This window comes from Numida meleagris, chromosome 7, assembly GCF_002078875.1.
Source record: "Numida meleagris isolate 19003 breed g44 Domestic line chromosome 7, NumMel1.0, whole genome shotgun sequence".
In the NCBI taxonomy this organism is placed as follows: Eukaryota; Metazoa; Chordata; class Aves; order Galliformes; family Numididae; genus Numida; species Numida meleagris.
The window spans coordinates 4,010,657-4,031,486 of NC_034415.1; the positions used below are offsets into that span (position 1 = coordinate 4,010,657).

The 20,830-nt window shown below is 53.8% G+C and overlaps 4 protein-coding genes across 8 annotated transcripts; 2 read left to right on the forward strand and 2 right to left on the reverse strand.

The window, feature by feature from the left end:
• RGS4 (regulator of G protein signaling 4) lies at nucleotides 359-5,999 on the forward strand. 2 transcript variants are annotated; one of them, XM_021405018.1, is made up of 5 exons: nucleotides 359-528; nucleotides 1,562-1,666; nucleotides 2,744-2,805; nucleotides 3,576-3,742; nucleotides 4,264-5,999. In XM_021405018.1, exons 1-5 carry the CDS (start codon nucleotides 485-487, stop codon nucleotides 4,495-4,497), a joined length of 612 nt encoding a protein of 203 aa, XP_021260693.1. In that variant the 5' UTR covers nucleotides 359-484; the 3' UTR covers nucleotides 4,498-5,999. The 2 variants fall into 2 exon arrangements, with proteins under 2 accessions (XP_021260693.1, XP_021260694.1); XM_021405019.1 differs by lacking the exon at nucleotides 3,576-3,742 and having other exon boundaries at nucleotides 375-528; nucleotides 4,264-4,334.
• Nucleotides 6,611-14,252, reverse strand: RGS5 (regulator of G protein signaling 5). Of its 2 annotated transcripts, XR_002441221.1 has the most exons (6): nucleotides 14,096-14,252; nucleotides 10,627-10,737; nucleotides 9,979-10,040; nucleotides 9,709-9,875; nucleotides 9,174-9,455; nucleotides 6,611-9,143 (listed from the first exon to the last, which is right to left on the reverse strand). XR_002441221.1 is itself a non-coding variant. In XM_021405010.1 (5 exons), the coding sequence occupies exons 1-5, from the start codon at nucleotides 14,137-14,139 to the stop codon at nucleotides 9,294-9,296; spliced, it is 546 nt and encodes a 181-aa protein (XP_021260685.1). In that variant the 5' UTR covers nucleotides 14,140-14,252; the 3' UTR covers nucleotides 6,611-9,293. The 2 variants fall into 2 exon arrangements, 1 of the variants encoding a protein (XP_021260685.1); XM_021405010.1 differs by having other exon boundaries at nucleotides 6,611-9,455.
• LOC110402657 lies at nucleotides 10,751-18,054 on the forward strand. 3 transcript variants are annotated; one of them, XR_002441223.1, is made up of 3 exons: nucleotides 10,751-13,151; nucleotides 14,778-14,880; nucleotides 17,038-18,054. XR_002441223.1 is itself a non-coding variant. In XM_021405015.1 (2 exons), the coding sequence occupies exons 1-2, from the start codon at nucleotides 12,968-12,970 to the stop codon at nucleotides 15,251-15,253; spliced, it is 660 nt and encodes a 219-aa protein (XP_021260690.1). In that variant the 5' UTR covers nucleotides 10,751-12,967; the 3' UTR covers nucleotides 15,254-16,676. The 3 variants fall into 3 exon arrangements, 1 of the variants encoding a protein (XP_021260690.1); XR_002441222.1 differs by lacking the exon at nucleotides 17,038-18,054 and adding an exon at nucleotides 16,296-16,676; XM_021405015.1 differs by lacking the exon at nucleotides 17,038-18,054 and having other exon boundaries at nucleotides 14,778-16,676.
• On the reverse strand, nucleotides 17,796-20,745 carry HTATIP2 (HIV-1 Tat interactive protein 2). The gene is made up of 5 exons (XM_021405013.1): nucleotides 20,511-20,745; nucleotides 20,333-20,440; nucleotides 20,066-20,203; nucleotides 18,729-18,790; nucleotides 17,796-18,213 (listed from the first exon to the last, which is right to left on the reverse strand). Exons 1-5 carry the CDS (start codon nucleotides 20,670-20,672, stop codon nucleotides 17,988-17,990), a joined length of 696 nt encoding a protein of 231 aa, XP_021260688.1. The 5' UTR covers nucleotides 20,673-20,745; the 3' UTR covers nucleotides 17,796-17,987.

Here is a 20,830-nt window from a genome sequence, read left to right on the forward strand (position 1 = left end):
TTTAAAAAGAATGGCAAAATGAACTGAGGAACTGACAGAAACAATTCCCCTGGCCCTTTTCACTGTGCCCCTCTGAAATCTCCCCCCAGCTTTTATCTGCACTGTTCCACCTTTTGCGACAGGGGAAAACCCCTGGAGGTTTTTCCGTCCTTTTCAAAGAATCCACCTCTGCAGCCACTCAGACACCCAGCTACATTTCTGGTAAGGTTTTCAGTCCCACTCAGCCATTTGTCTCAGCTTATACGTCACCCTCTTCCTCTGGGTGGGCAGAAGGGGGACGGTGCAGCTGCTGTGCTGGCTGCTGACTGGGTCACCGAGCGCTGCTGGGCTGGCTGGGCTAGGCTATAAAACAGAGCCACGCCAAGCAGCTGGCTCACAGGCAGACCGAATTCTGCAGCCAGCAAAGGACCTGCACAGCCCCCACCACCTTCTGCCTTGTGGTTTTTTTTTTTTCCTGGAATACAGACCCGACCTTGGGAGCAAGATGTGCAAGGGACTCGCTGCACTGCCAGCCACTTGCTTAAAAAGGTACTGTCTATTTCTAAGCATCTCTTGTGGTCTTGTTAGCCTGGAGATACGCTGATGCACTGCACTTTGTGTCTGAAGCAGAAGTGGCAGATTCGGCTCTGATTCCTTTGTAAGATTAGATACAAATGATGGTTTACAGGCTTTTTACTGTTAGTCAGAGACAGAATTGCCTTAGGGATTTGTACTGAGCTATGGGAACGCTAAACCCATCCTTCCCATGAGCAAAACAAGCAGCTCGCAGCATTGTTCTCCCTTGATATTCCTGTCATCTGCTTCTGCCGCAAGCTTTGCACCTCTTTTCTGCTTTCATCACTCTTTCTCTGGTGAGTTTTCTTTTCTTGATTTCTTTGAGGGGGAAGCAAGGCAGATACGATTTCACAAAAACTGGGGCTCATTCCCCAGAACCCAGACCGAATGCAGAAGCCAAGGTTTTCAGGAGCAGGAGACCAGGGCTGGCTTGGGGTCTGCCTGTGTCCCATGTGCAGCACTGGCCAGGCCAACCCTGTCCTGGCTGAGCTGCCTGTGCAGCCCCTGGCACCATGACCTGCCCCACAGCCCAGTGGGTACGCCTGCTCTCATCTGGGGAAAAAGGCTGCCTGCTCACCGTGGCTTTGGAAACAAATAATACTGACACTCTCCTGCAGGAAGGCGTCGGTAAGCATAGAACCAGACACTGGTAGCTGGGCAGGTCAGTTCAGGGAGAAGCAGCACGTTTAGTGATAGTTTTCTATCACAATATGTTAAGTGTAAACAATTAGTCATAATACAGCAGCTTCTCCCACTTTGCCAGTCCTCCCTGCAGGCTGAGGAGCTCAGCAAGATGGTGCTGCTCAGAGTGACAAATGAACACTTTGACTTTGCTATATTTTGCCTAGCAAATGAAACAAGGAGTGAAAAGTCAGCACTGGAGTCACCGGCCATGACCTGCGTTGGTCTGACCAAATAGTGCTGAACAAGCTTACTGCAGGCAAGGTGGCTGCAGAGGGAGTTGTAGCGCATTATCCTCATGCCATTCTTGAATCGTTTCTTTCAGTGCCAAAGACATGAAGCATCGTCTGGGTGTCTTGCTGCAGAAGTCAGACTCCTGTGACTATGGCTCTTCCCAGGGCAAGAAGGAGAAAGTATCTCCAAGCCAGAGGTAAGAGCAGCGCTGCCACGCAGATGAGCCAAGGATAGCTGCAATGTGCTGTTTACTCCTGCACTGAGATGGAGTCGTTAGCATTTCTGCTGCTGCTTCTTAGTGCCTCCTGAATTCCCGTGTGCTTGAATCCAGTGTGGCAGCAGTCCTCAAGGATTGGTAGACCCTTTCACAGAAGGACTAGAGGCTTCCAGAGCTCCATTCCTGACAATATTTCTGTGGTTCAAAATGCACTCACACACTGAGAAAACAGGGGCCCATCCTGTTTAATATCTTTATTGATGATGTGGATAAGGGAATTGAGTGCACTCTCAGTAAGTTTGCAGATAACACCAAGCTGGGAGGAAGTGTCGATCTGCCTGAGGGTAGGAAGGTCCTACAGAGAGATCTGGACAGGCCAGATCGCTGGGCTGAGGCCAGCGGGATGAGGTTCAACAAGACCAAGTGCCAGGTCCTGCACTTTGGTCACAACAACCCCAGGCAGTGCTACAGGCTGGGGACAGAGTGGCTCACAAGCTGTGTGGAAGAAAAGGATCAGAGGATGTTGGTTGATGTTCAGCTGAAGATGAGCCAGCGGTGTGCCCAGGTGGCCAAGAAGGCCAATGGCATCCTGGCTTGTATCAGAAATAGTACAGCCACCAGGAGCAGGAGGTGATCATCCCTCTGTACTCAGCTGGGGTGAGGCCACATCTTAAGTGCCGTGTTCAGTTCTGGGCTCCTCACTACAAGAAAGACATAAAGGCCCTGCAGGTGTCCAGAGAAGGGCAACAAAGCTATGAAGAATCTGAAACACAGCTCTGATGAAGAGGGACTGGGGGAACTGGGAGTGTTTAGTCTGGAGGAAGCTCAGGGGTGACCTTATTCTCCCTACACCTACCTGAAAGGAGGCACTGGCACAGGCTGCCCAGGGAAATGGTGGAGTCTCCATCCCTGGAGGTGCTCAAGAACCGTGTAGATGTGGCACTGAGGGACATGGTCAGTGGGCATGGTATGAGTGGGGTGATGGTTGGACTAGATTTTCTTAGCATCCTTTTCCAACCTTAATGATTCTATGATTCTCCTTTTTTCTCCTGATAGGGTTAGCCAAGAGGAAATCAGAAAGTGGGCAGAGTCATTGGAAAACTTGATCCATCATGACAGTAAGTGAAGAGTTTCCGTCTGCAGGAGATGCTGAGGGTCCTGCCAGCAGTCAGCACGCCTAGCAGTCCCAAGAGGCATAGGATGTTATCTTGTGTCTTTTGACAGCACGAGGTAGCTCCTTTGGCCACATGAGCCTCTGAGAGGGGTGGTGAAGGGTGCTCTATGTCAGATCCAAGGGGCAATGAATGTGATTGTATCGAGAGGAGGGCTTTGGCTGACTGCTAGGCTGTCCCTTTTTTGAGGGCAACTGTTCCACTCCTGTGCAAGCTGATTTCAGGAGCAGCAAGGCTGCAGCATGCAGTTAACATTAGGTTAAACAAGAGCCAGAAAGCAGAGAAGCTTTTTCCAGCTGAGTCCATGGGAGACTTTGTCTTCCTGTCAGTTCCAGACCACACTGATGCCCTTGAGGTTTCCTTCACGCCATTCCCATGGCCTGAGACTCTGCAGCGTATGCTGGCTGGTTCCTCAGGGCCTTCTGGGAGCGTGCAAGTTGCTTATGTTCTGGCTGAGCCACTGAATGTCACTGTGGGGGCAGGCAGCTGAGGATCCATGTGTGACGTCCCAGTGGGACCTGCCTGAATTCCAGCCTCCTTTGGCCTGCACGAGCTGCTGCTGTGGAGGCTGGAGCTGTTGCCAGCAGTGGGGAATTGCTTGGTCAAGGATGATCCAGAACTGCTGTTCGCTGGCACACTGGTGTTCATAGGTGTTGGCTGAACCCAGAAATGAATGCTCTTACCTGCTCTGATTTTCCTCTATAAACAATCTGTAGGAGGACTGGCTGCTTTCCGTGCTTTTCTCAAATCTGAGTACAGCGAGGAAAACATCGAGTTCTGGGTCAGTTGTGAGGACTACAAGAAAACAAAGTCACCAGCCAAGCTCAGCCCCAAGGCCAGGAAGATATATGATGAGTTCATCTCTGTGCAGGCAACAAAAGAGGTATGTGCACAGAACATTTCTTGGGCATAAGATATCAGCCTAGGTCCTGAACAGGGCCAGAAATAGGGAAAAGAATTCTGGTAGTTTCACAAGAATTGAGAGGTGCCTCTTCTTCTGCACTTAGCAAGGAAATGGTGTCATTCTTATTGCTTTAATATTTAACTTCAGTAGAGAGAAAGTGGGTCTAGTTATGTGGCCATCCCACATGCACACTCAGGCGGGAAAAGCCCAGGAGGATGCTGATTCCCAGTGTTCCACCTGCTCCCTTGAAATTGCCTGAGTTTCCTGGCAGGCTGCGTCCCAGAGGAGCGTGTGTCGATCTGCCCTGACAATTCACCTGGCAGAAGAGATGCATTGTATTCATCTGCATGGATTCTTTGAAGGCTACAGGGTTTCCAAGGGTCATTTCAGACCGCTGCCCACACGGACAGATTAAGTTCACTTGATGGAGTTAGGAGGCACTTGGATATGCTAACCGTTCCTGGGACAGGTGCTACTTATGCTGCCCCTTTGGCCCACAGGTGAACCTGGATTCATGCACACGGGAGAAGACAAGCCACAATGTGCTGGAGCCTACACTGTCCTGCTTTGATGAGGCTCAGAGAAAAATATTCACCCTCATGGAGAAGGATTCTTACCGACGTTTCCTCAAGTCCCCCTACTACCTGGACTTGGTCTGTGGGCCTGAAAACTGCAAAAGAACCCACGCTCATGCCTTAGACTGTAACTCTAACATCATCTCCCAGTGTGCCTGAACCTGCAGCAAGGCCAGGAGTAGGCTGGGCTCTTGTAGGAATACATGGCAGCAAAAGCATTCATTGGCATGAAGCAACAGAGCTGTCCTCGGTAGCTGTCTAATGTCCCCATTGTGTCCCATGTCATGCAACAGCCAGCATTTGTAACCCAAGCCAGGCTCAGTTTGTGTAGCGAACCCTCCTCTGACTCCGACTGTGCAGGAGCCCTGGGGTCTGTCTGACGTGAGAGCGCGGTGAGGTCACTGTGGGTCCATTTCTGACAAGCACTGAGCCCAGGAGGGTGGGAGCAGCAGGGAAGGGGCACACACTCCTACACCTAGCACTGGCCGCAAAGGGAACAGTCTTGTGATGTCACAGTGTGACACTTAGCAAGGAGCAGGGAAGCCAAGTGAGGCGGTGGGGACTGATATCTCCCCTTCTAATCAGCGAAAGCTTAGGTGGGAAGGAAGGACTTGCTCTGGTCCTTAGCTGTTCGTATAGCTCCCAGCTACCCAGGCTCTCAGCAGTATTCGCTCCGTGCTCAGACTGTGCTGCATTACGGTTATCAGACACAGGAGGAGCCCCACTCTTTCTTGAAGGGAGACCAACATTTTCAGACGAGCAAACAGCCTCCTGTGGTCACGTCACAGAATTGCATGAAGCTCTCCCCGAGCTGCTTTTCCCTCTGTAGCATCTAGAAGTTGGCCAGGGATCTTACCTTTTTTTAAGGCTGCACAGAGCTATTATTTTGGGGAAGGTTCATTTTTTTGAACGTAATTGTACCCTTCATGCTCCCAGACTAAAACTACCATTCTAATACCACAGCAGAGCAGAAACTTGCTCCTTCTTTTCCAGACAGCTGTATATTAGTAACTCTTGGATGCAGGTTTGCCTGTCCTGACTTGAATGAAGCAGTTTGTGACAGAGTAAGACCACTACCACAACAGCTGAGGAGGGAAGGCCCTGCTTGGGAGTACTTGAAATATTATGAGTTTTTTTGTTTCCTTTTTAAGTTACTAATGTAAGTTATTCATGTCAGTCCGTAGTTGCATTACTCGCTTTTGTCCTGAAGATGGTGGAAGGGGTGTGCTGGCCTTGTTACTGCTCCTGGGCTCTGGTCATACTTTCCCCAGCCCTCTGTCTTTCCCTAGCTGGAAATTGCTGCTCTGACAGCAATATATTCCTCGCTCTGCATCCCCTCTCAGTCAGCTTTTCTCACAGGGGTTCTGACATAGCAGGAGAAGGCTGTGGCTCTCCAGTAGGTGCTTTGAGGCCCACACAGAAGCGTCTCTTTTAACATTTGCTTTCTTCTGCATTTCTTAGTGCGCTGACACATACCACCCTGCATGTTCAGCTGCAAGATGGAGAGCTTCTAATACTCTGAGCATAGCTGAGCATGTGGCTATGTTTTATTTTCCCCTGGTACTGGGAACTCTTGACAACTCTTGCAAAAAAATGTATTGATATTTAAATAATAATGAACACATACTAAATAAAACTTATTTGGATTAGTCCCTGCTAAAGTGCCAATGTGTGAACCAAAGAATGCATGGTGATGCAATTCACTGACTAAAGTTACTCTGAAAAGTCATTTCACAAGTTGCTCCGTTCCAAATGTTTTAAATCAGGGAAAGGTGAAGCAGCCATTATTCTCTACAGGTGTGCTCTCCTGCAGAGGAATCCATCATCTTGGGGCTGGGAGTGGGGGTGGGCTTTTTGGGGTCCATGCTGTTCCTGATAGGGAGTGCCCATCCTCTACCACAGGGCTGGGGTGAGCGCAGGGCCAACCTGCTGCCAGCCATGGAGGGGGAAACACAGAGGAGTACATCCTCATTGCAAATCCCTGCAATCCACGTGCCTCTGCAGCTGGGATCTCCCCTTTCCCAGCTGCCCCGCAGGTGAAAAGCTGCCCGCTGGGGGATGCCCAGGCCATGCTGGCGCCAGGGGTTTCCTCCTCACTAGTCCCCTGGGGTGATATTTTTATTCCCTTCTCTAGTTTCTTGGGAAACTGCCACATCTGGTGTAGCTGAAGCTCTCAGAGGCCTTTGCTGCTTGCCAGGGCTTTGGGAGTGCCCTGTGGAAGGTAAGGACATGCTGTCTCTTCAATGCAGAGACAGAATAAATAGTCCATTGAGACAGTAGCAGAAATAAATGTTTATATGTGGATTACTGAGTGGTACAAGAATGTGGGTTAATGCAACCAGTTCCTCAGTGCACACCAGCTTCCTGCATCTTCAAGCGTGGAAACCACATGGAGAACATCAAAATGAGAAGCAGCTCCTTGGACCGTAAGGAGCCCATCCAGCTCCAACCTTGGTTGTTGGCTATGGCCCTCTGCATTCCCAGCCAGGGAGCCCAGACCAGTGGCCAGGGGCTGGGGTGAGCCCTGGGACACCCTCGACCACCCATCGGCAGTGATGGCCATCCCGTGCTGGGATGGTGCTGGGGCCCAAGCTGCATCATGGGGTTGCCTTGCCCCATGACAAAGGAGGGTCCCCAGGCACCCTATGGGCCTTGGGGTGCACAGTGCCAGGCCCGTGGCACAGGGTGGCTTCTGAGGGCATCAGGGAGGATGCACCTCTCTTTTCAGCAGGTGAGGGGTCGAGGTTTCCCTTGGTGGTGTTGGGGACCATGCTAAATCCATTTACTTTTCCCTCAGACCCCAAGCGCCATATCCACAAACTCTGCACTTTGATTCACTGACCGGGATCTGGATGCCAATATTAAGAGTATGTATATGTGTGTGTGTATACTTATGTATGGATGCAACGTTATAGATGTATAATGTAATGTGAAGAGTGCTCATATATATGCCAAACTCAGTAAGAGCAAGAGTGACAAAATACATGAAGCATTTGCTACCGGAGATATGATGGTTGGTACTAGCCCAGCAAACACTCCTGAGCCTGCAGAAAGCCCGGCCATGCGGTGCAGGCATCGCTATGTTTCCAGATGAGCATGCCCCCAGTAATTAGCGAAACGACCCTTCTACACAAACACAACTTCACAAGAGCTCCAAAACACTTTGGGGAGCACATTTCATGGCCACCCTATTCTTTGCTGGAACTGTTACATCACCCCCAAAGCAGTTTTCCAACATCTTCAGCAGAGGTCGAGCTGGGGTGGGATTCCCAATGGGGTTGTTTCACCTCCCTGGCCTCCAGCTTTCTTCTGGGCACTCATATACCCCAGACCCATCTCCCTGCCCCACACAGAGCTGCTGCAGTCAGTGACATCCCAGGTTTTCTTTGCACATTCAGTCTTCAGTAGAATCCAAACCTCAGGATTCTCAACATTAGCATTCAACTGCGAAACAACGTGAGGGTATCTAGAAATAGCCGCCAAAGCATTCGTGGGAATTGAAGGTCTGGGTCTTTCCGCAGAGAGGCCTGGTTGGATTTGCATTTCTATGCTGTCAACAGGGAGGTTAAACATGCCAGACTTGGTTATGGCAGCACCACTTCATGAAGACGTGCAGGTGGTGGTGGGGACATCCTGATGGCGGGGGCTGCCTGAGCCTCCTGCCCACTCCTGCATCCTGCTCGCCATGCACCCATGCTGGGCTTATCCCACACCTTGGGGCAGCTTGAGCCGCCCTGGAGGACTCGCCAGCCTCACCCTGCTGCTCCAGCTCTGACTTTCCCAGCCACTTGCTTGAGAGGAGAAAAAAGCCACTGCCGACATCATGCTTATGGTCACCTTCGTCTTTCCCCTGCATCCCCTTCCCTGCCTGGAAAATGCAGCCCGCTTCCTGCGGTATTTTTATTCGTTGCCGTAGTGACAGCATGTAAATATTTGGGTTTGGTGAGGTTTTGATCCAATTCTGTAAATGCTGAAGAGGCTGCGTGGAGCCTCATGGCCCGAAGTTTAGCAGTCTGAGCTTGGGTGGGTGCAGGCAGTGAGTACCCGCCTGCTGCTCCTTGCACACGGATGCTGCAGGGATCCCCCAGGAATGGGACTCGGCTCATTTCACATCCAGCAACTCTCTGGTTCGGGGCTGGGTGAGGCCCCGGCTACCTTTCACATATGCCTTTGCCCCATCGTCAGATGCGATTTCTTCTGGTAGCGCAGAGTGGGCTGGATTTGGATCACTTGAAAAGACGTCGTCTTTTTAGGAGATGGCCTCATGGAAACACATGCCTGGGCAGAGAGAGGGAGACAGAAGAGAGAGGCAGGCTACACAAACTCAGCAGAGTTTGCTATCTGTTCCAGAAGATGGGGTTTTATTTTTCCTATTTCCAGTGACATCTTTGGCTTTGCTGTTTGCTTGCTTTATGTTCCCTGGAATTTGCTCTGACAGGTTTCCCTCAGCAGCTTTTTTCTCCCCCAGCATGACTGTCCTCCCTCCTCTCACTGGTGCCCCTGGTTTGGGTTTGTGCAAAAGTATTGCTGTGGCGTGCCCACTGCAGAGAAGCAACCACAGAGAGAAGCAACTGCGGCAGCACCCCCAGAGATGCCACCTGAGTATGGCATCAGCCATCGGGGCCGTGGCACCGGGCTGCATGCGGGCAGTGGGGGCGCAGCTGTGGGCTGGAAACTATGAGCTCGGTACATAGGGTTGCTAAGCAGTGCCAGTGCTTTGAACTAGTCAGGCCCTGGAGCATCACCTGGTGCTCCTGTGAGCTGGTTCTCTACAGGAAAGAAAGGAGACATTGGGCCATCTGAGAATCCAAAGCACTGGGGCAGGTGTTTAGCAACATTCCTAAGTGCTCCTGTAGGGTGGCATCGTGAAAGCAAAGTGGCTATAGGAGTAGGTGCTGAGACAGAAGCAATAGGGCTGCCCGTGGTGAGCCGCCTCGCGCAGCCTGGCCTCATTGCTACTTGATTAACTCCTGATAAAACTCCGACCGCACGAATCTGGGCAGGGAGTCTTTCTCCATCAGAGCAAAGATCCTCTTCTGGGCCATGTCAAAGCTGCTCGGTGATGGCTCCACCAGGTTCTTCATGGTCACGGCCTTGGTGAAGTGGTCAATGTTCACCTGTGATGGGAGCGTGAGAAAGATAGGAGCTCCATGTTTGTGAGGGGATGGTGGCATCTCCTCACCTGCTCCATCCCACTAAAATGTCATGGGGCAGGTTCAGCCAGGCAAGGGCTGCGACTGGCTGCTGAGTCTGCAAACAGGGCGCTGGAGCTGCTGCAAGCCCCTTGTATGCGGCACAGCGTGCCCTGCAGCCATCACCTAGAGGAACCCCCATCCCTCCCAGCACCATCCCCACCCTGCAGCCACTGACCTCTTTGGGTGCCTCGGTCTGGATGAACTCCTCGTAGATCCTCTTGGCCTTCTCCTCCATCTTCACAGGGGACTTGGTCTTCTTGTAGTCCTCACAGGCCACCCAGAACTCGATGTTCTCCTCGCTGAACTCAGAGCACAGGAAGCTGCGGAAGCTGGCGAGCCCGTCTGCAGGGGCCAGGCACTGCTGAGCACCGGGGCACCCTGAATCCCCACTGCACACCAGGGGGACAATGGCTGTGGGGGGACGTGGTGACGGAGGGGGACTTACAAGGGTTCTGCAAGAGCTTCTCCAGGGAGTCGCGCCACTGCAGGACCTCCTCCGGAGACGGTCTGAAGGGGTAAAGAAAGCCTGAGTAGCCTGTGCTTATCATGCAGCAGGTGGTCATCCCTTAAAAATGGGGAGGGATGGAGTGAAAAGCTCTGGAGAACTGGGGTGATGGGTCACCAGGATCTCTGAGGATCAGTTTAGGAACAGCTAGGTGGGGTGCCACCAAACAGAGGCAGAAGGAAAGCACTCCCCACGGAGGGACCAGTGCAAGTCAGACACTTCAAGTCATGATTTTTAACATGGAAGTGAACATTAGGCCATGTGAAGGGTGACACGTGATGGTGGCAGTGCTGAGGGATAGTAAGAGCAGTGGGGCAGCAGCTCAGATGTCCTGACACCCAGGCTCACAGTGAGGCTGGGCTGAGGGTAACAGAGTGGGACTATTGACTATGGCCAGGACACCATTCTGCTTTTAGATTTAAGTTAACTTTTCTTTTAAAGGCTTCTTTTGCCTCCTGGTATGATGCTCAATCCACCCTCTCCACAAAACTTGTGTCAAATGAATGTGTAATCTCAATGCAAAATGAGTTTCGTGAGAAAGCCGCTTTCCACAGAGCCACACTGCCCAGCACCCAAACCCATGCTCACTTCAGGGCCTTGGCTGGCTTCTCCGGCTTCTCCGGGTAGGGGATGATGAAGTCGATGGCCGAGTCAGGCTTCTGGAGCAGTGTGCCCAGCTTGGTCTTGATCTCCTTGGCCCTGCAGGGGTGAGCGGAGGCAGGTCAAGCAGGGGGACAGAAAGGACCACAGAGCTGCTGGTGTGGTACAGCCACATGGCCAGGCACCTGGCCTGGTACAGAGCTGTGTGGCTAATTGCATGTGAACAAATGAGCCCTAATGCTATAAAGGAGCCTGTCTGAAGTGTTTCAAGCCAGACGCTTAGAATTAGCCACAGCTCATAAGCTTGATCTCGTTGTTTTGTCCCCATCTGTGGACAGAATAATCGCATCACCTATCCTAGCTGCCATGCAGATGGATTGGGGATGTCTGTGCAGTTTCTATAGCAATAAGCCCAGAGGAAATGAGCAAGCAGCCCGCTCGTGCACAGTGCATGGTGCCTGCCCCATGCCAGCCTGCTCCCGTGCACACACTGCACGGCACGGCTCAGCCCTCAGCAGCACCTCAGCCTTGTGCCTGTAGTGGGGAGGGCCCTGCAGACCCTGGGGGCTGCTCCGGAGCCCCACCACAACGTGGTGACAGGGGCCACACTGCAGATACCCTGGGATCATTGCACTTCTCCTCTCAGCTGTTTATTTTCATATGCCCTCTGTGCAAGATCGTTCCCTTGCTATGTCTGCTATTCCACTTCCATTCCTTTTTTTTTGGCTGCCTGCAAATCTCTCTCTCTGTTTTGCTTTTCCACCCTCCATGGGTGCATGCAGCCACCAACAGCAACCCTCACACGGAGCAGAAGAGCAGCCTCAAAACCAGCTTTTCTCAGAAAACAACAGCAGTGACAGGGACAGCTTCCATCTCTCATGCTTCCAAGGCAGGTCAGACCTTGCCTGGAAGGAGGTGGACCGGAGAAGGATGGTAAGGTCCCTGCTCTCCCCATGCTGAGTGGATCCTGGGGCTGGGTCTCCTTGGCACCACCGCCTCTGCCCCGGATTTGCTTGGTGCCAGGGCCCAGATGGGTGAGGAACATGGGCTGTGCTGATAGCAGGTCACGAGGACCCACATCTAACCCACAGGCACAACTGTGTAACAAAGGGGAGAAGGGGATCAGCCATCTCTCCCTGTCTGAGCAGGACACGGTGCCCCACCACCCCACTATGGGTGCTGACCCATTGCTGCGGGTATGGATGCACTCAGCATCACTTCAAGCAGCAGCAGGTACTCCTTGAATGGCATTTGGCCCTTGCTCAAAATCTTGCCAGCAAATTCCCACCCTCTAACAGTGACTCAGAGCCAACACCTGTGTGGCACAAAAGGCACAAATGAGCCCTAATGGCCCTCAGCTGCCCCACCTGAGCCCCCTGCCCTGTATTTTAGGCTCAGGGATGTACTGTAGCCCTTTCTCCTGCTGTGCTATTGGGGGTTCTCTGGGCATCCCTCTCCGTCCTTGGGGCTGACTGTGACGCACCAGCGGCTGATCTGACATGCATCCCAACTGGTGTGGAGATGGGAGCAAGGACCTTCTCACCTGAAGTGTGTATCCTCAGCTGTGGGGCCTCACTGGTGTACAGGGAAGCTCCTAAGGTGAGGAAGGTTGCCAAAAGGGCAGACGGGAGAGCTGAGCACTCACAGGCGTGTTGGGGAGGGGGGGCGGGCAGAGTTATTTAAAAGACACTGTCCTGGAGTCCTCAAGCAGTTGTGTCACCAGCTTTCAAGCAAGCCTTCAAGAAGACTAAACAGCGGGGTTGGAAAGGCAGCAATAAGCAAACAGGCGTTCTTCACAAACCCCAGAGTGAGAGCAATGGAGAGACCATAAATTGTGGAAGGTTACGTGTGAAAATATGTGGGAGCAAGCCAAGAAAAAGTCTGAGGAACAGCTTCCAAAAGGCATTAAGAGAAAATATGGACTCTGTCAAACACATCAAGATGCAGGCCAGGAGAGCCTCAACATTAGAAAACAAAACAAGAAACTCAAAGACGTTAAAGCTGCAGCTCTTGGTTTGCTTCCCGGCAGAAAAGCTTCTGGGGCTGTTTGTACAGGGAAAGCTTTCTCTGGGCAGGATCTGCCTGATATCCTGACAGGTGGGAGAGGCCAGGGAGCGAGCAGCCACCAGGGAGCCCCCGTGGGATCGCAGTGCACTTCCCTGTGATGGCTGGTGTGGGATGTAACACTCTTCGTGAGGAGATGTGCCCTGTGGAGAGCTGGGGAGCTGTGTGGCTGCACGGCCGGCACTGCCCAAGATGTCAGCAGCAGCTGTAGCAGCCAGCTGTGGTGGACGCATGGACTAATATGGAATGTTAGAGAGGAGGCAGCATGGTGCTGGCTGCAGAAGCAGCCTCCAGACGGGCGTCTCGGCTCCCTGCAGAGGCCAGCAAGCATGTGCTTTGGGGGAAAGGGTCAGGAGGGACCAGTCTTCGGGTCCAACAGGCCTTCAGCAGGACCTCCCCATGGGCACCACAGGAGGAGAGATCACTCCTTGGAGGACAGCACGTGAAAGGTAGGAGCTGGTGCGTGGGGAGCCTCATCCCCAGTGAGGGAACATGGGCTGAGACCTCATGGGAGGCAAGCAGGGTCGGGCTAAGCTGGCTGGGAGCAGCAGGGCAGCTGCCAGGTCTCTGGAGCCTCATGCAGCAGCTCCTGCTCTGCTTCCAGCAGCACCCAGAGAGAGTCCCTGGCACCCCAGACCTCCGGAAGCCTTTTATAATGCACCAGAGCCCGAAGTGGAGGTGTCTGCCCCAAAATGCTCCTGCAGTATGGAAGCAGCCAGCCTGTGCCATGAGCATAATAGGCAGAGGTGGGATGGCAAGAGGAGGGGAAACAGCGCTGTGTATAGAACTGAGCTTCGTGAGAGGGCTCAGGCCTGTGGTCATCAGGTGCTGAGGAGAATACAGTCAGCCAAAAAGGATTTTGAGGCATTTTGCAGCAAGGCTTGTTTTGGTGCTGAGAGGCAACGGCTTCTCTGCTTTCCCTACCATGTTTTGCAAACATTACTGTTGCAACCCTGAGACATACAGGAGAGCACAGCTGTCCTGCGCTGGGGCTGCACAGCCCCATGGCTCCAAGCAGTGAAACCTCACTGTGGGAGCTTGCAGGCAGCCTCCCCAGGCATGTTGATGTGTGCTTAGCCTGCTCTTGCACCAGCAAGGCTGCCCTAGGGCTTCCTGGGAGCAGTAGCTCCCTGTTCCCCAGTAGGGCAAGAGGGGAGGCAGGACTAGATGTTGGTCCTCCGCTCCGCAATCACAGGCGGAGATGCAGCATGGAGGAGCTGTGGGGTTGATGGGTGGTTTTGGGAGGACTGCAGCCCTGCCAAGCAGAGAGGTTTCCAAAGCAGGGTTTAGGACTACATCACTGTTCGCCCTCCAGCTCCAAGCCACCCGCAGCTGGAGCAGCCCCATCCCTTCCCTCCCAGTCCAGAAGCAATGCAGAACCAGCTGCTCTCACCTCTCCAGGCATGTGTGCGGCAGCGCGGCGAGTCCTTTGCACATCTTGGCACGCTGCTCCTTTCTCAGCTGCAAGAAAAGGGTGCGCAGTGGCTGCGACTCAATCTGCAGCCTGGCTCCCCCTCCGACAGCTATATAGTGCCGGCAGCTGGACCCCTGCCAGCCCCCAGCGCCGTCCCAACACAGCTGGCCCGGCCGCCTCGCAATCTTGTTTTCCTCTCTCCCAACTCGAGTGGGGAAATGCGTGTGCCTGGAGTGAGAGCAGGGAATGGCGGCACCAGGGTCAAGCTGCAGGCTGCAGAGCTTTGAGAAACCCACAGGGTTTCCCCTCGCTGGTGTACCAGGCTCTGGGGCAGTGTTTAGAGGAGGTGCATAGTAATGCTGCTTGCAAGTATGCGTTGTTCCTACAAAAATACCACCTTCATGAAAATCAAAATGCTCAGGAGAAGGGCTCACCTTTGAAATAAAGGTTGTGGTTAACATCAAAACCTCCACTTTCTGCAGCGGTTATCAGCAAGTGAGTAATAGGTAACATTTGTTCCAGAACAAGTTGTAAGCGTAAAAAAAGTAAATGTTTTAATGATAACAAGTGGTTTGGTTGTATGAGGGTGATGCTTTAATAAGGCTCACATGGCTTCCTACCTTGAATTTTATGTGGAGATTGTTTTCCCATCCCCTTGCAGATGAGCAAAGCAAACGCCAGAGCCTGGAGCTGCCTGCAGAGCGGGGAACGGTGCCTGAGGGACCCAGCACCTGTCCTGTGCAGTGTGACAGCACTTCTCTCAGGTTGAAAAAGTTTGTTTCATTTGCTCTTCTAAAACTGGAAACTGTGGAGCCAATGCCTGCCTATGGCATGAGTTCTTCCCAGCCTCAGCCAGGCATGGTGAAGAGGCAGCCCCAGGGAGCGAGGCTGAGGGGCAAATTCTGGGGGTTGGCCTGGCTGCGGGTGGCCCAGCACCAAGCCCCGAGCTCCAAAACAGCCCCAATACCTGCTGCAGATGCCTCTAGTTCTGAGCTGGGCAGTGTGTGCCCATCCACACACAGCACCAGGGATGACCAGCTCTGGTTTCAGCCCTACATTAGTCAGGCATCACCTGTAGCTGCAAGGAGAGCCAGGAAACTCCTTGTGCTTCAACAATGCTGGAAGTGGCAAGAGTGAATGTAACTGCCCTGGATGGATTTAAGTTCACCCCAGGATGCGCTTTCTGCCCCCCAGCTGTGTCAGAGCTGTGCCCCTCTTCATTCCTGGGGCAGACCTGGGACCTGTTCCAGCCTATCTCCTGCTGCTGTGCAGCAAGGTGGTGTCCACATTTCAGTGTGTGAGTGCAAGAACCTAAAGCTGGGAGTCTTCTAGAAACAGGCAGGAACACCTCTGCCTGCACAGAGAGGTTGGCTTAGCAATTATTAGTTTGCAATGACAATGGAAGGAAAGAAAGGACACCTGATTTTTGAGAGGATCAGATGCTCTGTCAGCCTCTGCCTGAGCTGTTATTGGTACAGGGATGCTGCTTGCTGTGCTGGGGACAGCCCAGGGCCGTGGAGTGCCAGTGCTGTGGGGTGTGCTGGGCTCTGTTGCCTGCCTGCAAGGTGCTGTTGTCACCCAGCCGGGCTGGCAGGAGTGGGGCAGGTGGAGGGCACGGCAGTTCTCACAGCTCCCCATCCGGGAGGGCAGCAGGGCCATGAGATCTGCACGGGAAGCCATGCGCCTGGCTGCAGAGTCGTGGGGACCGCAGTTGTTTTTTCCTCATGAATCTCCAGCAGCGAAGCCAGCATCAGTTGTCCCGGGGGAGCTGGGATCTGTGGGAGCAGGCGGTCTGCATGGATGCCGTCCAGCAGACGCTGAGCAACCTTGCATGGGGTCTGTCCAGCTGCAGCACAGCTCCCACTGTGCCAACCTCCTGCTGCTTGGAGGGGATCTCAGGGGCTCTGAGCACCCAGGAGTGCCCCTGCAGACCTGTTCCCCCACCTCATGCCGGTCCTCTGCCTTCGTCAGCCCCAGCTGGGTAAGGAGGGGCTGGGGAGATGCTGCATGGTGCCTCACTGCTGAGCAAAAACTAAGGTTGCACAGAAATAGCTGGTGTTTTCCCCAGACCTTTGTCTAGGAACAAATGTTTGTTTTGTCCATTTCAAGGCTTTGGAGTGCTAAGAAAATATTTCCTAAAAGGAATACACAGACCTTCTTCTTCTTCTTCCCACGACAGCTTAATTTCTTTAAGAGCCCTTTTGGAGAGCATTTTTGGAGACCCAAGTGCACCCTGAGGACCACGTCCTATGTACACAGCAGCTGACTTCGTCAAAGAGCAATATAGGCTTGTGCCTCCAAACTGCCCACTCAAAAGTCACATGGAATCTCCCATTGCACTGTATTTATTCTGGTTTCTGTTATTTCAAGCCTTTATTTTCCTTTCTAACCACTTGCCTTTTATAGAACGCAGCCTCGCTGCTTTGCAGCTTCCTGGTTCCCACTGGAACTTTCTGAAAATTAGCATCATGTTTAACAACATCGACTTCTTGGTGGACGGATTGCTGCAATTCTCACCCAAGTCACTATCTGGCAATACATATGAGCACTCCCTCTGGCACTGGCCTTTTTTTTTTTTTTTTAAACTATGTGTTCTAAAAATGTGGTTAAAAATCACTTTTTCCCCTGCATGCCCCAGTGCTTTGGGACAACTGTGTGTCCCTGAAGGAATGATGCTGGTGTGAGCCTGTTCACAGCAGAGGCTGATGCAAGTTGACTCCTCAAGCTTTCCTATGATGGCTTTCTCATAAAACCCGCTCGTGTCATGTCCCACCAGGCTCTCTGGAGAGCTTTTTGCTTCTCACACTGTTGTGATTTATTTTTATGCCTTAAGGATGTTTTCCTCAAACCTCCTAGGTCTTCCTTTTACCTGTAACTTCCCAGAATTTTCTTGTATGTATGCAATTTTCACATCTTTGCAGGTCTTGTCATTTCAAGCATTCACCTATTCTCCGCTGCTGAAGCACATCACCTCCTGATAAAAGCTCTGAGCACTGGGATGCATTTACACTGGTGTAATCCAGCACTGCATTTGTGCTGCGTAAGCCTCAAACCCCTTCAGGTGCGTGTGTGCTATTCCTGAGCAGCCCACCTTGCATGTCCCTTTTTACATTAAGAATTGCTCTGTGTATATCTCTTTGGCTCTCTCCAAATCAGCCTCCTTGGATTACTGCTCAGTGGCACGTCTCCGAGGTACCAGCTTGGTGATGTGAATGTTTGTGCAGGAGGACAGAGATCAGAGACCCATCTCCTCTCCCCAACTGAGTCACTGACACAGGGACCACGGGGAGGTCGAAGAAGAGAAAACCCTGGAAAGCTGCTGGGCCCACAGCCAGCCGGGAGCGCGGGAGTCACGTAAGGCTCCCAGCTGCAGAGCCACCGTGGTCCTTGACCTTGTAGAAGGCCTGAGAACGGCTGTGGTGCAGGGGCTGGGATGCAGAGGGGTCCTGGGCAGCCCGATAGCCTTGCCTCCTTTGCCACAGAGCATGAGGATGTGGGTGCTCCACAGCCGCTGGGATCACAGTCATGCGAAGGGCACTGGTGCCACCACGTGTTCTGTGTGCTGCAGCCAGGGAACAGCTGTGCCCCAGCCACACACCTAGATGTGTTCCCTGAGGTGGCACCAGGAGGTGCAGGGCCAGCCAAGTTGTGCAGCTGGAAGGCACAATTTCAACAAAGCTGGCGCAGGCCACAGGGTTTTATTCAAGGTCTCAATTCAAGGAATTGTTTAAATTATAAAACGCTTACTCGGATTTGAATCACAGCTCCCCATTGTCCATGCAAACACCCCACTATTATCCCATACATTCATTCTCAGCCCAGAAGAGCATCTGGAAGGTCAGCCAACCACTTCTTGCCCATGCCTTTTGCTCTATGTGTCCTGCTGCGGCACTGCCTTTCCCAGCTGATGGATGGCTTTGTTCTCCAGCACCTCCACCTTCTTCCCGCTCGGCTGCAGCGCGCTGGCTACCATTGCCCTTGCCACCATTTCTACAGGCACTGAGAAAGCGGTGGGGAAGAACCGGGCGTTGAATCCCAGAACCTGCTGGGCGATCCACTCGCCGGGGCGGAACTCCTGGCGTGAGCATAGCAGCAACCTGTGGGGTGAGGAGGTGAGGCGGGTCAGGCTGCAGAGCCAGGCAGTTCTCCAGCTGTGCTGCAAGACCCAGCCCATCTGGAAAACTTGCACTGGGCACAAGTGGCTTCTGCAGGGTCCTGGAACATGAGAGGGCTGATCCCTGGGAGATCCTTTTACTCACGGGGCTGCCAAAACCAGGATGCTGGTTCTCCCAGGTATGGTATGGCTGAAAGGATACAGGAGAGCAGCCCCTCCACACAGGCTGACCTCCAGGTGAAGTGAAGCTTCAAGTGATGTCCCCCAAACTCTGCTTTCAGCCCAAGCCTCATCCTAGCTTTGGGAAGGGCTGTGGGAAATGGCTGGGCTTGCTTTTTAGAGCAGAAGGGAAGAGGTGCAGGCAGGAGCTGCTTTTGCACCTGGGGGCTCTCTTCACTTCCTTCCCAACCCTCCCTTAATGTACCCTGCCCATGGCCCCATCTCCCACCCCTGCCCCGGTGCCCTGCACCTGGGCTCTGTGTTCTCTCTGCTACTCACGCTGGCCGAAGAATGGTGCAGCGGTCAAAGCCAAGAGCCTCAACCAGTTTCTCCGCTTCTCCCTGTCACAGTGAGGACAAAACAGGCTGAGGATGATCACAGGCATCTTGCCTACCACCCTTCAAATCAGGGAGAAGGAAGAGCTGAGCCAGGGGCAGGACATGGTGTCTGGCTGATGCTGCATCCTGCATCCCACCCTAGGGACCCCCGGTGCACAGCACAGCCACAGAACTTGGCCCCAGCACTGGGGCTGAGAGGCATGGATTTAGCTCCCAGGCTCCTACAATGTGACAAAGGTAAAATGAACACACAAAGGAAAGCTGCTGAGTTGGTGACAGGGAAAAATATGGATGCAAAAAGGGAGAAGCAGAAGACCTACTCAGAGGTAGGTGGCCAAAGAGCAGCAATGTCTGACCCTTCCCCACCTGTCCAGCCACGGTCCCACCAGCCCCTGGAGCACTGTGAGCACACCGATGCTCAGTCTTGTGTCACCTTTGTACCGGCCACCCTGCAGGTATTGCCCAACACACAACTTGTGTGTGCTTGTGAGCCGTGAGTAATCTTCCAGATAACTTAGGAGAGGAGGGTTGCAGCAGGAAGGGCACAGGGCACCCAAACTGGCAGGTGCCAGGTATGTGTGGCTGTGGGTAAAGGTCACTCCTCTCCCAGCATGACAAAGCCAGGGTCGCAACCATGCCTGAATAGAGGGGTTTCTCGGAGGGCAGAGAAGGGAGAACCAGAGCTGACCTTGCTTGAAATGCAATGCATTTTGCAAAGATGCCAAATGCCAAAGCAGAGGGCAGGGCAGTGCAGGGACCCAAACGGGGCAAATGGATGGGTCAGCAGAGACCCCAGAAATTCAGTAACAACAAATACAAAACCCAGCTGTAGAGAGACAGAGCTCTAAGAAGCTCTCTAGGAAAGGAGGGTCAGTGCTGGACAGCTAAACAGCAGTCAGCAGCGCTCCCTTGTAGCCACAGCGCTAACTGCAGCAGCAGCACGCACGGCAGGCAGAGCAGGGGCAGCGGCAGGTGGCATCGGGATGCTGCCCAACCCAGGCACCGCCGGTGTGAGACACTGCAGACAGGAGCAAGTCCTGTGAGAGCAGGTGGTGCTCAGTAGCGTAAGGATGCTGAGTGCCCTGGTGTCTGCCCTTCAGGACGCAGCAGGGCACACTGCTGTCCTGCCAGCCCATCTCCTGGCTTCTCTGTAATCCCTGCACCAGGAGAGCCCTGGGGCCCTTGGAGCCTCTGCAGCCTCAGCCCCAGCTTCATTCCCAAGTGCCCCCACATCTCCTGGCCCCCGTCTCCAGGAGCACGCCCAGCTTCCCACCTCACCTTCACCCGCAGGTACAGGAAGGAGCTGCGCTCGTTTGCACCACGGGAGGACTGCAGGACGAAGTGCTTGCAGCCCCCTGCCCGTGCCAGCTCGGCTGCCTGCACCACATAGTCCCGGTCCACACGGACGAAGCCATCCTAGGGCAGGGCGAGGAGCGGGGTCAGCGACCTCTCACTGAGCAGCACCCCACCAGGAGCGGTGGCCTGAGCAGATCGCTGGGCACAGCGATGCCCAGGGTCCCCCTGGGACTGGCTGGGGCCACTCACCGCGCCCGCCTTGCTCCGGGTGGTGCCCAGGCAGCAGAAGCCCACATCGTGTCCGCGGAAGGCATCAGCGTGCTCACCCAGCCGCTCGAAGTCCACCACCGCCTGCTCCTGGGGGAAGCACGTGGGTCAGGGTGGCACCTCCAGCACAGACCCCGCCACCCCCCGGCCCACACCGCACCACGGCCACGCCGTTCCCCTCGGGTAGGCTCAGCTGCCGCCGCCCGATCACCGTCACCCTGCTGAAGGGCCGCTGTGCGCACAGCTCTCGCAGCAGCGCCCGGCCCGTCGCCCCCGAGGCCCCCAGCACAAAGCAGGAGCCGCCGCCGCCCGGTGCCGCCATGCCGAGGGGAGGTGCCGCGCTGCAGGGCTGTGCTGCTGCTGCTGCTGCAGCTGCTTTCCCCGCCTGCTCCAGCGCTCCGCCCTGCTGTGATGGCTGCTGCGGAGCCAGGTCCCAGGTGTCCCTGAGCAGGCCTGCAAAGTGTCACCGGGATGATGAGG